We start from the raw sequence: 16,186 nt of genomic DNA, 5'->3' as shown, positions 1-16,186 counted from the left end.
ACACGTGCCCAAGAAGTGGAGCACCCGTACTGTCGGCTTTTGGTGTTTGAAGCCATAGTGCATGTAACAAAAAGGTGAGAGTTTTCACTGCATCATACTAACTTCTACGTGGACTATTTTAGGGTGGATAGTTCGAATATTGCACTTCCAGGCGTCACGCCATGCATCCCGTGACCCATATCCGTGGACTTTTGGAGGGATTACAGTGGCTTTACGGTCTATGTTAAATGTGCTGGTGCATTTCAAGCTGTTTTCCTTTTTTATGTCATTATCTGTTCGCTGTTGATATCGTTGTCTAGTGCTTTGGTTTGCCGTAATATCTGCTGAGCTACCGAATAGATCCTGCTATCTGTTTTGCTTCTTGTCAACTATATCCTTCCGATGGCATAATTACATTTTTTTCTGGTGTTCTCTACTCGTCTTTCTCGCAGGCCCGTGTATGATTGTTGTGTTTATCGTTTTATTGTAGCTTCCTTCTGGTTTGTTGACAGTGTTGCAGTGACTGAGTGTCACAGTCAGTCGGAGGACCCAAGATTCTCCTAAATCTTGCAACCCATGCCCATGGGGCCATGCGTTCTCTCCACGCCATTAGATGCAGACGCCACTCTCCTGTCATCCTCATCATCTTCATTTACAGTAGTCCCAATTGTCTCCGATCTACTTGCGTTTTTGTTCATATGGAGTTGATCATCGACAGCGCACTTGACTGCGACAGAGCCGTGAAGAGAACATCATGATAGTTTGAAAATGATACAGACTTAGTGCAAAAAGGCCCAGTTGAGAAGCAAGGTGGTTATAGCTCCGCTTGATATTGAAATGACCACATCTGATCGGCGAGCTTGAGGGAGATATAAGACATGCTGAAACCAGAGCCTTCTAAGAATCTCACCAAACAATCACGGTGCGCAACAACAGAAAAACTAGCCTGGTTGATAAGTGGTAGCACGTATAGCCTCAACAGAAGCTTTTGGTGAATTGAGGTGCCGTACTCGTGCATGCTTGCCTACTTGTACTTTGTTATTACATGAACTATCTGTAGTCGACAAGCGATTGTTTAGCTGTTGGTAGATAATGACTTCCACTACAGCTGGTTGGTGCTTATATCGACCGGCTCAAAGTCTTATGGAACGGGACAGTTGGACGGCACAGAGTTGGTCGTCCACGACTGCCGAATTGAGTATGGGAGCGACAACACCGGTGCAACTCGCTTCACCAGTTGGAGAGTCACTCAAGGTTTGTATTCGATTTTCTTTAGATACCGATAGTATCGTAAGCAAGTTTCGCAACGGCAATGAATGTTCATCGATCAAGTGTCTAGAATATACATATGAGAAGTTGATTAGCTGACCTGCCTCAGATTTTGCAAGTTATTGAGGCAAACAGGTCTGTGTCCGATCCGAATCTCAGCGCGAAGGGGCCGACTTGAACGATGTCATGCAATTGGTGACTCTCCTAGATCCTGACTAATGTGACTGCAGCTGGGAGCTACAGAAGAACGGTTGTTAAGTGGGACAAAAGGGGAGTTATGAGTTGACAGGGGAAAGAGATGGGAGATATCAGCCGGCACCTTTCTCTCACCTGCCGGATGCAGCGATTAATACGATCCGACTGGTATCGTCACTTGACAGCTAATATGCATGCAAGTCCTTTATTTGCTTGTTCAATTTTTGTTTGCGGGTTGAGGTACTGACAAAGTATTCCATCGTAGACCGTAGGTTTATTAGATTCCTCAGTCACAGTCTTTTCTTCAGGAGCCTTACCGCAAGGAGTCGGTCATTGGTCCTCAACTTGGAAGGCCACTAAATTGTTCATCGACCACTATCCGGTGGCAAACTTGGTAGGAAAGCTTCCCTTATTGTCTCTCAAGAGGTTTATGGGTTACGCACCACGATAAGGTCCAACCACTTTTGTGAATGGAAAGGAGAAATTCGCGAGTTGATTCAAATATGAGCGCTGTGTCTTGATTCTCTTCGTATATCGCATTTTTGGACGAAGTCTGTATTAGTTTCTTAACTTCATAGCTGATTTCTTCAGGCAAATGATGGGATTTAGTTTCCCAGGCCCAGATATCAATGGGTTTATTTTCAATTCCCCTGTCTAGGAGGTTAAGGGGATAGACAATTGTTTCCTGCTTACTGGGCTTCACCTTCAAATCAAATTGTAACAACCCTACCCGCTCACCCACCAGTTGTTCTTACAAAAGTTTTCTCAGAGTCCAGTCTCTACAGTATCATTTTTATTGCGTTGAATTTCTCATGTTACATTTACTCTCTGTGCCATTCTACTGATTCACCTTGATATTCACTGTTCGATTTCTCACAGGTGTTCTCCAAAGATGGTGTGCAAATAAACCTTTTGACGCCACCAATCGTTCGAACTGAAAACGCCCCTTCGATGGGTCGAACAACCATGCCTACTCCGCGCGCTGTTTCCGAAGTTACTTACTTTGAACGCTCACCTGTAGGAAGTACATTAACCTTGAATACCGGCTCCAGTCGGGACGCCCGCTTCAGTCTCAATACTGGACCACTTGGAGTGGATCGGTGCAGTTTGTCCGGGCTACCACCGGCCCAGTCCAATACAGCATTTTCTCCTCGTGGTCAGTTTGGTGGTGTGTTTGCTGCTCGGCCGCCCGTATCGGAGGACGACTTCCCTTCAGATCGCCTCGGCATTTGTCTTTTAGCCAGCTATTCGGACCGAAGGAGGTCAGGTGTGGTCGTTTGGCCACAGAGTGCATGGTGCAGTGTTCGGAACGAGTCGTCTTCCCCCAGGTCTCAGCGTTCCGTCCAATCGTCGGCCTCTCCCAACCCCAATTTGTCCGATCGGCAGTCCTGTGACTCCCCAAATTGTGTCGACTTTCCACGCCCCGTCGACTGTTGTCCCCCATACCTAATTGAAGCCGAACCTGGTCTGCGACGTCTTGCCGGTCTGGTAGCTCTGGCCGACAGCCGACAGTTGGTTGTAGTGGACCAGGGTGCTCAGTCCTTGTGTCGTTTGCGCTATGCCTAGTCATGGATGTTACTACCCCATAAATCGTTCTCAGTAGCACTATACCAAAGCGTAATCATCTGGTCCCAGCCATAGATCAATCCCATATATCTGCGAGTGATCACAGGCCATTTACTCCAGGGAGATTCCCTCCGGTGTCTATACGCGTTTCTCAAGTTTTCTTTCCTGTTACATCTTTCCCGAAGGGCTCACTACGCTGGTGATGCCAGACTTTCCTGCAGTCCAACCGCTGCCTCGTCTGTGATGATCTCTTAGGGGGTTTCGTCCGTGCGCTCCGTCCCCCCCTCAGTAACTGGTAGCTCACTGCGCACACTCCTCTCACGCAGAGCCTTTTTTCGTATGAATTTTTGCAGATTGTAACATGCCTCCAGACACTCTTCCTATGTCACGATTTTAGAAAGAAAAACAGTCTACAAAGGGCGCTTTACTCGCCTTTTACCTTGCACAAAACAACGAAATTACCATAGGTACACAATTGTGTTAGTTCAACCGGGTCGAACCCCGCAGTTTGTTTGTTTGCGATTGTGTTTTTGCGTCCTTTCCTATCCTATTTTGTTTTCACTACTGACTTGATTCATCTACTGCACCTACGGTCATCGCGCATTTCCATATGTTCACCTATCTGTCTGGATCTGTCTAATCCCTTTCCAACTATACTGCACTAGTGGGAATGCATTAGTTTCGTTCCTCTGCTACTCACAAATGAATGTGGTGTTCCGCATTCGTTGATAAAATCATTCGGTTTTAGCATGCTGACTGACAGGAGTGTTCTACTCATTAATGGACTGACCAAATTTCCGGAACTTTCCGTTGCGTTATTTGACGAGTTCGCTGGCGTGTTCAGTGCTCGCGAGTATGGAATCTATCGTTTTTTTCCAGATTTTGCAAATACAGTTTAGTAGAGATCGAAATAGATTGCTTGATGAGGTTATCATCTGTCTGTCTGATTCCCTAAATACCTTTTTTGTTCGGGTTGGTCAAGCGGATACGATCGTTTCAACGATTCGGGTTCGAAACGCACACGGGTGCCTTCAAACGAGCTACCAGTAATCATCCTGGTAGTCTGTACGCATATTGTCTCAGGAGTGATGACACAAAAATAAACTTGCTCACTTTAGGCTTTCATTGTTGCCTGGCACTTCCACTGAGTTTGATGCTTCCTCTCCGTCCTCTTAAGAGAACAACAGTGTACGAAACAAGTTTCCGTTGCCAATAATTCCTTCATCTTGTCAGTTGTCCGTACAACAGGAAAACATCTCAGTCGATGGCAAAATTCGCATCCTTTAGAGTGCTGAGTAGTTCAGTGGTTGCTGGCGAGTAAATAGACCCACCCCATACAGCTGCTGATGTAAATAGGGACACGTTCAGAATGGTATTTGATTCTGCTCACACGTTTAACTGGCTGGAAGCTTTTGGATGGAAATTTTGTACTGAGGCTCAAAGATAGGTAAAGGAACAACGTTTATTGTGATGATTAGTTTAATCTTGCATTTGGCTATTTGCAGTCTCCTTTAATTGCTTGTCCCTTGGGTAGAATCGTTTGCAACATAAATGCCGGTTGTACCCCGCCTAGGAAGCTAATCGCCGAGACTATCACTCCTGTTTTTCATGAATCAGTCAACATTGCATTCTATTAATAGATGGCTTGTGTAAGCTGTCTGAGTCTTGTTGAGAAGAATCACACAGTAACGTGTGATAATCATTGCTGTGGCACTCGTTATGATTGCCACTACGGCAAACCCATCCAGTTGGAACCATTTCCTCGAGAGTATAATTTCGGCGCAAGAAATTTTTCCATTGGGACCTACCTTCTAGGAAGCAAACACCCCATGGCTGGCGAGACAATTTATTGTTCCATTAGCATCTGATTATTCCCAAGAAGAAATACTACTGTGCGTAATTCATAAAAAGCGGGTAATTCTACCTGCGAGCTACTGCTGCTGATGTTAACCTGGCCAAAAAGCCTCGTTGGCTTAGTGGTTGAGTTTTCGGATTACCGTGTTCTTCAAGGCTCACCAATAAATCGGCAAACAATTACTCTGTCAGCCACAAGCTTTACGTACTGCGATAAATTGGGATGCGAACCCGTCTGGACAAGTGGGCTATATTCTCTTCGGTGATAGCGTAATGCAAGGACCATCTGGGGTCGAGATGGCCCGAGTGGTCCGTCGTTCGAACCCGACCTCTGCCTCTTGACTTGCCTTGTCTAGGCTTGGGCAACCTGGCAGTATCCCAGCCTCCGTGCAACCTTCGGGTGGCATGGCAGTTAGGCACCGACAGAGTGTTACAGCAAGGACCATCCCCACGTGTGTGAGAGCTTATATCCCGTTTTCTCAAAGGACTCGCTATACAGAAAAGTGGTCCCAAAAACTTGGAGAATTCCTCCGCCCGAAGTTCGATTATAACCGCCGAACATAGGAGCAGGCTGTGGTTCGTTCTGGGGAAGCAATCCATTGCGCGTTTCGTCCTTATTTGGAGCTGATAACTGCATATATCAGTATCGATTCCGTGTCCTCTTGGCTGATAGTTTTAACCAACACTCTGCTGCCAACCTCACAAGCGTGGAGATTGTGGATTAAATCAATTTCTTGGTTTAGTCCATGCAATGAGTTTGTTTCGGAACTTGATTTTTTTAGGCCAGTCAAATCCTATCCCTCACTTTTTTCAGGGTCCTCATTGTGGACCTGATAAACAAAAAGCCAATGAGACTGTATTTCAGTGACCACTTGCACCGTGACCTTACAGTTATGATCTTCATCAACCTTCTCAACAAACCACATTACGTTGGTTGAGTCAGAAGATCGATTAGATGGCCTTCAAGTGTTCGATTGATGCGCTTAAATTATTAATGTTTTAGTTCCATTCCAAATGTGGCAGGCAAAACGAATAGTCTGAAGAATGGGAAGGGTTCTACAAAGCAACATTCTGATTTGATCGGAATGATTGCTCACATTTGTTCACAGTATGTATCGCTCGTGAACCTTGAGCGACCTTACACGAGTCCGATTCTATCACTTTTCACTCGGGTTTCCACTGGTCCTGACTCACTGCTTCGTGTTATCTCTTAATCCAACCCCCGGTAGACGCAATCAAAACAAATAGATCTCTGGACGAACTATGTCACTCCGAGGTCCCTTGAAGGCTGTTTGACAGCCCACGACCGCTTTCCCCTTTTTAGGGCTCATCAGGTAGACGCAGGTTTCGCGTCAACTACGGTATTTCGGCTATTGTGTCAACTGAAACACGAGGGCAACATTTGTGCTGCACACATTCGTTTGAAGAATATCCTAAATGAAGGACTCAGGTTGGATTCAGTTGAGTTTTCCGGTAACACCAAGTTAATTTGCAGTTGGGCGTATTTCGCCAAGTAAATATCCAGTTATTAGTAGGGCAAATCAAACGTGATAGCACGTTTGGCGTGTCGTTATTCTTACCGTATGTCAATCGAAATATTGCATAGACGTAACACTACGCATAAGGTTGCTGACAACTCTTCGACAACCTACGACTAGTTTCGCCCATCTTGGGACTCAACAGGTAGGAGCATTCCTCCGGTTTCCTCAACCATATGTTCTACTTGGACCAAATCCGACAAATACTCCTATTTGCCTACAAATTAGGATTTCACGAGAGGCCCGCCTGAAACCTCGTCGTTGATGTTTTTCAACTGAATTTGCTGTACAAAGCCATCTTGTTTTTTGTTGTCGCGATATTCGAGCTATCGTGGCATGTAATGTATCTCTCAGGTATCGCGAGGCATTAGGCTCCTGGTGCAGCATAGACGAGAGTTTCAGTTAAGTTTCATTCGAGTCCCCCTTGAAAACCAAGTTGGTACGATGTGTGCATTCTTCGGATTAAGCAAAACATGTTCGTGCCGATTTGATTGATTTAAATGCTGATGATCTTGTGATGTGTCTGACCAAGCTACGATACATCAGTCATTTGTTTGGTACCGTCAACTTTGAATGATTTCCCCAGTGGTTCGCTGATCGTCGTTTGTTTCTTCTCGCCGGTCCGCACATGTCTACATCGGGTAAACGAGTACCAGCAGGGGACAAAAGACATGCATCCAGTTAGCTTAGTGATGGAACGCTACGATTCAGGGTGGTCGCTCCTACGTAACCCCGTCCAAGTAGTAGAACTCATCTACGCGTTGCTTCACTTTCACCTAGGCTGACACACCACTGGTGTGTCAACTCACCACCTAGGAAAAGCCCCTGCAATATGATGATCTCTGTGCGCTACATAGTTTCTATAAATTCACAGGGGACCACACAACGCTGTGCCTATAGAACGACGCTGCCCCTAAAGAAAACACATCCGAAACGTGAATTTACGTTCAGACCTACAAGGATTTTTTTATACGTCTGGGAGTCAGCCGTAGTGTATAAATCCTCAAACTGTCTTGATGGTGATATCATCGAGTTAACTCGAGTTATCCTAGGAGATGGAGACTCATCGCTTAGGTTTAACACCCCTTCTTGATATCGAGGCCTCTCGCTCAGTTGTTAGGACACCCGAAGGATGTAGTGCAGAGGCACAGTACATGCTCATGGGACAAACCAACGGCTGCTTTGGCTTTTAAACAACTGTCACGCTTTGCGAACGCACTAACGGTCATGTGGTCAAGAGCTAGTACAAGCATCGATATTCTGACACTGTTGAGGCCCCACTTCTCGAACGCACCAAGTCTCACTCGATGACCTTGCATGATACACCATTACAATCAGCGGTGAAAAACTTGGTGCCAAGTTTGGAGACCCCAGTAAGGAGCGCAAAGATCGAATGGGCTGCAGTGCTCTCTTGGTAAAGGGAATATCCACGGGACTGAACAAGAATACTCTTGTGGTGGCTTATCCGTAAGGGTGGATTCTGTCTTTAAAAAAAACTTACTGAGACGTTTTCATCAATTTACCCAGACGTATTTTCCTCGTAGTCTAATCTTTTCCGAACACTATCGCTCCTCGTTTCTTCACCTAGTCCGATTTGTCTAGAAGAATTGAGTCATGTGTCACAATGGCTGCTTCTGTACTGATATAGTTCTGATAGGATCGGATTACTTTTGACGGGATCTCCAATCCCTCTGTTGCTTTAATCCAACGCACAGTTGTCATCCACAATACAAGCCGAAGGATACGCGTTGACTCATTATTGTGGCATGTCTACTCAGCACACTTTCTCCTGCGCGTTGGAACACTCATACTTGTCAGTGAATGTTTATTTGTGGCCGAGTGGCTCAAGGTCGTTCTCCCGTAGTCAAACCTTCACCAACTACTTGATACTTGGCAACAATTACTCCGCTAACACAGTGTTCGATGAACAGTCTCATAGGCAACAAAACAATTTTGGAGTGATGCGGTATTGGACTTAAAAGAATTGCTAATTCATCCCTAATATGATAGGAGGTATTATCGACAAGGCGTTCACTGTATTAGGAAAGATTGGATGCGCCTCGATAAAACTTTGTTGGAGGTACCACCTAGTGGTCTTTGCCGACCACTCCATGCAGTCCTTGCATGCTTTGATTTGTGAACAGACATTATGCTGTACGGGAACTCTGAAAAATGAAAAATTCGGGACCAAAGAAGGGAATAAATATCTCCAGAGTATAACCGTTAAGGCTACATAAACGTGTACTTCTATTATGGTGTTAGTTTCCAATGTGGTAACAAGGCATCTTGTGCAAAATGTCCTGGATTCAATCCAGTAATCATAGCCTCCAAAGCACGCTGTGGTACTAGTCTGATCAGGTCATCTGCTTAGCCAGACAGCCGAATTCGCTGGGTGCGTGTTTTATCCCCAGTGAGTTGCACAAGCCTCTAGAGTTCTTTTGTGGCAAGTACTGAATCACGCTGCTCAGCGGCCCTTCCTCATTAATGCGAGCGGAGTTTTCATTCGCATAACAACGGATATTACCGTAATGTCTGTTGGTTAGTGGTGTCTCACCCAAACATTCATACTATCCACAGGTGCTGTCCCCCGAATTTCAAACTTTCTGTAGGTTTGCGCAAGCTTTCGTAACGTTTTGCCACATCCAGTGGTCGGGTAATCTGTCTCTCGGCCCATTTCTCCCCACACCTCTTGTTGGCATAGTACTGTAATCCTCTGTTGCATTCGAGCTATAAATGCTTCCAAAGTTTGTGGGACAGGTAGTGAGCCTGCTGACATTCTAGAACTTTGGATCGGCTACTGCGCCGGCTGTTACAAATAACTTGAATATTCTCTTCTTAAAATAATTCTGGCATTTAAATGACAGCGTCACATCATTTGGTCAAATTTATTCCATCTAAACATAAACCCCACACGTTCGAACAGGCCGAGTGACAAATCCGTCAGCTTGGGAATTCGGAACATTCCTGTTGATCCGACGAAAAGTGGTGCCATTTATTCGATATGGAAATCTATACCTCGACGTGACACTCATGTTTGTTAGAAGTGAATGCAAAGCACAGGACAACAAAAAGTGTCAGCCGGCTCGGATGTGAACGGTAGTTCCGTAGTGTTCAAGTGGATCAAAGATCCTCCTTTGGAGAACAGCTCATCCAGCAATCAGATAACTGTCCATATTATCTGTCACCTGATTCAAACTGTCATACGGAACTGCAAGAGCCCGAATCAAACGGTTATTTGTCTGATCATTGTACGACCCTTGATGGGTTCTTGTGAGGACCAAATTATTCCTACGGTTTTGTTTACGGCCGTCTCCGATAAAACTTCCGGTTAGATCCAAGCCCGCTGGTTTGCAACTATTATGTTGCTTCTCCCCGGGAATTGATTTTCATTCGAGAAAACAGCTTTCCTACTTACCAGGAGCTAGCTAATCGTCCGGATAAGTCAATGTCTCACTAAAACCGAGTTTGACGCCTAGCTAATTAATTATCCATATCCCATTTTTGAATTGGGCAACCGGGCTCGCGCCAGATGCACTTCCGTCCCACGGAGTCCATTCCATCCAGACATTTGCTGTGTTAAAACAATCTATATATGGTCTTGACTTAACAGTTGAGTTTGCAAGCCTTTAGGATCATCCTCGCTCGCATCGGAATGAGATCCCTTTGGATGGGTCTCTAACGGGACTTGTTGTAGCTTTAGGGAGCTGAGAAATTCGTGTGGTCATTAGTGCTCTTGTGTTTGGGGCTTTCGCTTTTAGCACATGAAGTTTTAATTGCCTATCTGAATGATCTTGAATTAACTTTCTCTCCAGAAAAACCTGTAAACCATCGTGGTAAATGCCTTATTATCGTCCCTATTTCCTTTGCGAGACACACAACTGTGTCGCCTGAACTGATTGTACCAATCTGAATTGAGACCCAAAGTAATAAGGTTAACTTTGGGTATATTAAGGTTAGCAAAACCCATCAGTCCGCCTGAAAAGGCTAGCTGTAGAATGCAGGTTCCATAGGCTATGTGGAATGGCAACACTTGCTCCAGAACAGCATCAACATATGCATCGCGGAAAGCATGTATTTGTTGGGAGGAACGCTTTTTATGTTTTTTTTTGTTTGTGACCGACAACTTACTCAACAGAACGATTACAAAGACTCCATGATTCTGGATCAGCACCCCTGGCGGATCCTTACGATGGCGCAGTAAGCAACGCATAGCTGAAAGACCACAGCTTCACAGTAATGGCATAAGTTGACAATGAGGCTCATAATATTTGGTTGTTAGATGTATACCACAAAGTTCTCGACAGGCGGTTGATATAGAGGTGTGTCCCACTCACCTTTGTGGCTTCACGTTGTCCAGTCTGTGTGTGGTACCGACGTTTTACACAGTGTCATAAATTCTCCTAACTTTTCGTTTGGGTTTACTTTGCAACAACAGTCTGGTGACCGACTGAGGTGGCAAAAAAGGTTTTCTTTTGTTCGGTTTACGGATGGTAGGAGAGCGGTCACACAAGATGAATGCGAACTGCAAATCATTGAGTTACTTTGCAAGCCCGTTGACAGTTTGGTGTACATACTTTGTCGCGTTTGGTGTGAACAATCCGCTTACCCCTCTCTCATCCGTAGTTCCGTCAGTGCCATTAATCTTTCCAATGTGAGCTACACGTTTTCTTCTTCCTTCACCATCGAGCATTTTCTCTTTTACTACTGGCATTCTGCAAATTTCGATTTCACTCGCTTTTCAACCGTAGTTTATCATGTTAAACCGTGTTGTTTTTCTCTGCTATAAGTATAGACATCCGAAGATGGGAGATCTATAAGTCATGCTCTGATTCATCTGGCCACATTCTTACTCTCTCCCTCTCTCACGTATACCATACCAAAACAATTGGAGATTAAATAAGGGACGTACTGGCTTATGGTGTATTCTATGCCGCGGTCATTTCGCCCTGTAGTGACACAGCAGATAGGCGGGTTATTTTCTCATGTTTTCTGCCCGTCTGGGATTTATCGACGCTTAGTAAAAGCAAACCGACATTAAATTTGTCTGGAATATGATATAGAACTAGGTCTTAGCACTTATGGTTGCACTCCTATCTTGTTCCCCAACTTGCTGGACAAGGTCTGGCATTAAACAAAGTTGTTAGTTTGATAAAGCCAAATGCACCTGTTGACCGGTGGGATAAAGTGGCGTCTTTCTTGCATCGGACAAGTTCAAGTGGACGGACTCCATATATTCGGTACGGATGAGGTTCTTAGACGAACTCGCTTTCGGCCCGTCCTTAGATTTCTCGACCTGGAATGTGGTCATTGTATCCCAGTATTTACAGATAAATTATCCTCGCATCCGAGTCCAGGTTAGTCCCATCGAATGGCTTTTTGAGTAGTTGCAAGATATTTTCCGAAATATCAGTCTTTAGTACCAGTCCCCTTAAACCGGTATTTCTTCTTGAAACATACAGTTTAAAATCACTTATAAAGTAACGTCATCTTCCTACACTAGAGCAATAGACTCTTTTCCTCGTAATGATGCCCTTTTACGGGCTACTGTATTGCGATTCTGACTTCAGGGGTAAAAAGCAGCATATGCCTTGTGGACATTTGAGAAAGAAAGCCTCTTGGAGTAGGTTGCAGTGGGTTCGATCGAGTTAGTAATATCACTTACCCTGAGAAATGACTGGCAATTGGTCACATCAAAGACTTATGTGGGTCAACAGTACGGCCAACTTGTTTCAGAAATTGCAGATTCTTCTTTACTTTGGAACTTTCAGTGTGACATACTCCACTCCATTTCATCAAGAAAAATACTTTGAAAGTGTTATGCAGTTTCACTGTGTCTAGTAAAAGTTGTGTTCAACACGGAGGTAAGTACAACTGGATTTAAAATCGATGGGACGTACAGCCTTTATCTCCCTGGGGGATACTCCTGTAGGAGGAGTCACTCATCAGAAGAATACGATGATGCGTCTAATCAGTGACGTTTTTGCGTGAAATCTACTCCGCTGGTGAGAGGCCAGTCCCAGGAAAGTCGAAAAGTTCGTTTCACCACCGCCTTCTTACTTATAAAGTTTCGCATGTCTAGACTATCCGGTCTTCCGGAATCTCTTCAGGGTATTTTCCTGTTGCCCATCCAGAGGTCAGAATGGTGCCAGAGGCCCATCACATGGCATCCATTGCCAAGTTGAAAATCAAGACAAGAAGAATCAAACGAGGTTTCGAAATTGACTTTGAGAAAAATGAAGTCATATGTGCTATATCCTAAACTATAGGGGATTCACTCAGAAATAAAACTAGCGAATTAATCCCGTTTTACACTGGCATAAAACATAAACAGAAACAGTTAACATTACCTGAACAAGGACGTGTATATGGACTTACAGACTAGTTTCGCCTAATTTTTCTCCTGTGTCAAACTTAAGGAGGTATACAAGTACACTGCAGCTGCACTTATTGCGAGTGAGAATTTCAGCTTGGAGAAAATTCAGAGAGCAGAGTTGGAGGATTCTGTATGCAAAATGAAAAGAACCTCATGACGTTACGTGCCACTCCATCCCATATGACCTTATGCCTTGAATATGGCTTACTCGTTTATTCGAACTAACTCTCCGGGTCTGTACTAGACTTGGATCATATTATCACACTCCGTCATATCAGTTGATTTCTAAAGGTGAGCTGAGGTTCGTCTGTGATAGATTCAAACATCAGAGCGTTCAACGTCAAATTGGGTGATTCTATTCTTCCTTTGCTCATTTTATTGTATACAAGATGAAGATACGGGATTCCTGTAAACGCCGTCTAAATTAAGACTCCGTTTATCGAGACTTGGTGTTTGTTCGCTGTGAAACTGATCTTTTCTACCCCGGACATGCCTACCAACAACGTTGCGCTCCTCTATTCCCAACGAGTCCAATGAATGTGGACTTTTGCCTTTGGTTTCAGTTTTCCGTCTAGTGATAATTGTGATAGGAATAAAGTTCACTTGCTCCCCTTTTCCTGAAAACGTTGTGTGGCCTATAAGCTGGAATAAAAAGTGCTATCTGATGCTTTGCCTAGTTTAGTGTAGCATTTTTGAGAACGAAAATTCATGTCAAATCCCGGAATAATGTCCGAAAATGGTCAGAACGCAAGGAAACGTATGATACGTGAAGATAAAGCGGGACGCAATTAGAATTGTAAACGGGTCACGGGAATTATCCTCGGAATGTCGAATTGCCTTGTTTCCTTTTTAAATAAAATGATAGACCTGTGTAATAGAGAAGGAAAACTGGTCGCACTCTGACAGTATCCTCTCAACTGATGAGGAAGCGTTTGCAAAGCAATTATTGGATTCAGTTAACAGATAAACAGCCGTTTAAATAAGTTCTGTCCGTTACATTCATCGTAACGCAGATGCAAAATATAAACGTCTCATGTCATCAGGATGAGCTGAATCGACTCTTTCGGGTTTTAGGTTTGAAACATCCGGTCTAAACCTCGCGAGCGCATCAGATTTGCATGTCCAGTTATGCTTTTCAAAGCATAGAAAACTCTCCTTTTAAATGACACTACGTGTCTTTTTGGATCCACTCATCGTCTGAGTGCTAATGTTGCGGCCATCCTACCCCAAAGAGGAAATTATATCTCGAATTCTACTCTCTTTATACCGAACCAGTGGCGCTTGTTCTTAATCATACTGGAATTTCGATACTGGACTTGGAACATCATTCATTTGTTGGCCAATTTTTTGTAAGCTAGAATGCTCACAGTTTGCAGTCAGATCTCGATGCAATCAAATAGTTTGGTAGATGCTGCATGTACGATAGAGATGCGAAAGTAGCGTAGAGTCGTCGGTGCGATTCAAAATGGTCTCTTGTGTGACCTAAATGTGACCAACGAAAGTTGCTATCTAAGTTTGTTCCTCAACATATGCAACAGTGGTTTAGCTACTAACCTTAACATTGCGATACTGTAGCTCTGTGTTTCTTCTTAATTGGGGGTAGGGGTCACATGAAACCTGGGCCGAGTTCCGACGATATCGAAACAGCATTCTTTGTGGAAATATCTCGATTACTCTTTATACGAAACTTATTTAGCCTTGATGAGGCCTCCTCACGTGAGTATCAGCAGAGCGCTCAAAGAACTGCAAACAACGGAAAAACTTCATCCGGTTTATGCTCTGCTTGCCACACTACATCCAGATTAAGTCAAAGGAATTAGTTCCAAATTTTCTGTCACTTACTGCCTCGATATCAGCTGCTGGTTACGAATGGGTTGAATTACCAGATGAAATTAATAGCTGACCAGAAAAGTATCATCAAAATGAGCGGAATGTGGTTTAAGAATGGTCCTAAAATACACAGAACATTCAAAACAGTGTCTGTGACTTCTGTGACCTTGACCGCTGGCAGATTGATGGTCGCATCACGCCATATCTGAATTGTGTTCGTTATGTTGTGTCCACGGGATTGTACCTGGCCAAATCAGTCTTGATTCCATTTTGAATTTTCCGTGACTTTTCCGTTGTGTAAAACTCCCTACACCGTCTGATTTTTTTTTCTGAAAGTAGAGGCTTTTATGCTATCCGTGACTTTTCCGTTGTGTAAAACTCCCTACACCGTCTGATTTTTTTTCTGAAAGTAGAGGCTGTTTATGCTATTTGAATTACATTAGAAAGTTTTGCGTACAGTAGCAACAAAGTCTTGATATTTCGTGCAACAACTGGTTGGCGAAACTCTTTCGATGCAAAGTTAACTTTACAGTTACAGACGATTCGACCCACTCATTAGGTGAGTTCGAATGCCAGACCAGATGTCCGTGATATAGCGACTCTACGTTCACATGTACTCCCTAAGGGTCATGCCACTCGGAACGAACTTCTCTGTGATTGGTCAATTCCCTGAAAGCCATACGACTGTCGGTGTCGCCTCACTCTAAGCTCAGGACTGCTGCAATCCTGAGAAATCTGACCAGAGAAAGCGATGCCAAGATAACTGCATACGGAAACCATGGAGTTGCGGCAACCCTCGGGACGAGCGATAACGATTAACAGTCAGCTGCACACCAACTGGATTGATTGTAAGGGCTTTTTGGACGAGGCCTTTCCTCAGCTGTTAGCTCATCGTAGGTAGTCAGATAGTCAGTAGATATTCTGTCTTCTCGTACAAGCCTCGCTAGCAGTGGACTACGCTTAAGGGTTCACTGCCATCTGATTTGTTTAGAATCGCGAGTAATATTGCTCAGATCACATAAGGATGCCCCATTTTAGTTTGGACAATCCAGTATTTTAGCTTGTCTCAATCGACAGCTGTAGATCTCAAAGATTAGAAACGGAACATCTATATAATCTATTATCATCATCTATCTACCATCTACATTCATTCCATTTCGGTAGAAACTGTTGTTCAAAAACACTGTCAAAGCACACCACTTGTTAGATCATGGAGAATTAATTATATATTTTCTTCTTTTAAAAGGTAGCATTCGTTCATGGTACCGTCTTAGGTTTACAGATGACATTCAGTGGATATGTTTAAGCCCTTAGTTGAATTTTTGCACAAGTAAAATATACATAATGCCAAAGTAATTGATCATGGTCAAATGGCTATGGACTTTTCGAAACTACTAGAAACGCATTTTTCCATTTTTGAATAACTGTTTCGCCATTCTGTTACTAGTATGTGTTCAACTGCTGTTCTGTTCAGCAATTCCGGCGCGAAAGCTAGCGAACATACTGACAACTAAGCAATGCATTCGAATGCCTCATTCTGGAACATTTCGTAGTGTACGTGGCAACTCCTCAGTGTATTTGT

General features: G+C 44.0%; 1 protein-coding gene across 1 annotated transcript in view; it reads left to right on the top strand.

Annotated features, from left to right (window-relative positions):
• T265_00122 (hypothetical protein) overlaps positions 1-3,646 on the top strand; it is a gene marked incomplete at both ends in the record, with an annotated part of 58,166 nt that extends 54,520 nt beyond the window's left edge. Inside the window, one exon of the mRNA XM_009163779.1 lies at positions 2,323-3,646. Coding sequence (XP_009162043.1) covers positions 2,323-3,009 — 687 coding nt within the window. The remainder of the gene's footprint in view (positions 1-2,322) is intronic.
• Between the last annotated feature and the right edge of the window lie 12,540 nt (positions 3,647-16,186).

Source organism: Opisthorchis viverrini (genome assembly GCF_000715545.1).
Source record: "Opisthorchis viverrini unplaced genomic scaffold opera_v5_1, whole genome shotgun sequence".
NCBI lineage: Eukaryota > Metazoa > Platyhelminthes > Trematoda > Opisthorchiida > Opisthorchiidae > Opisthorchis > Opisthorchis viverrini.
This window is presented reverse-complemented; position numbering and strand designations above follow the sequence as displayed.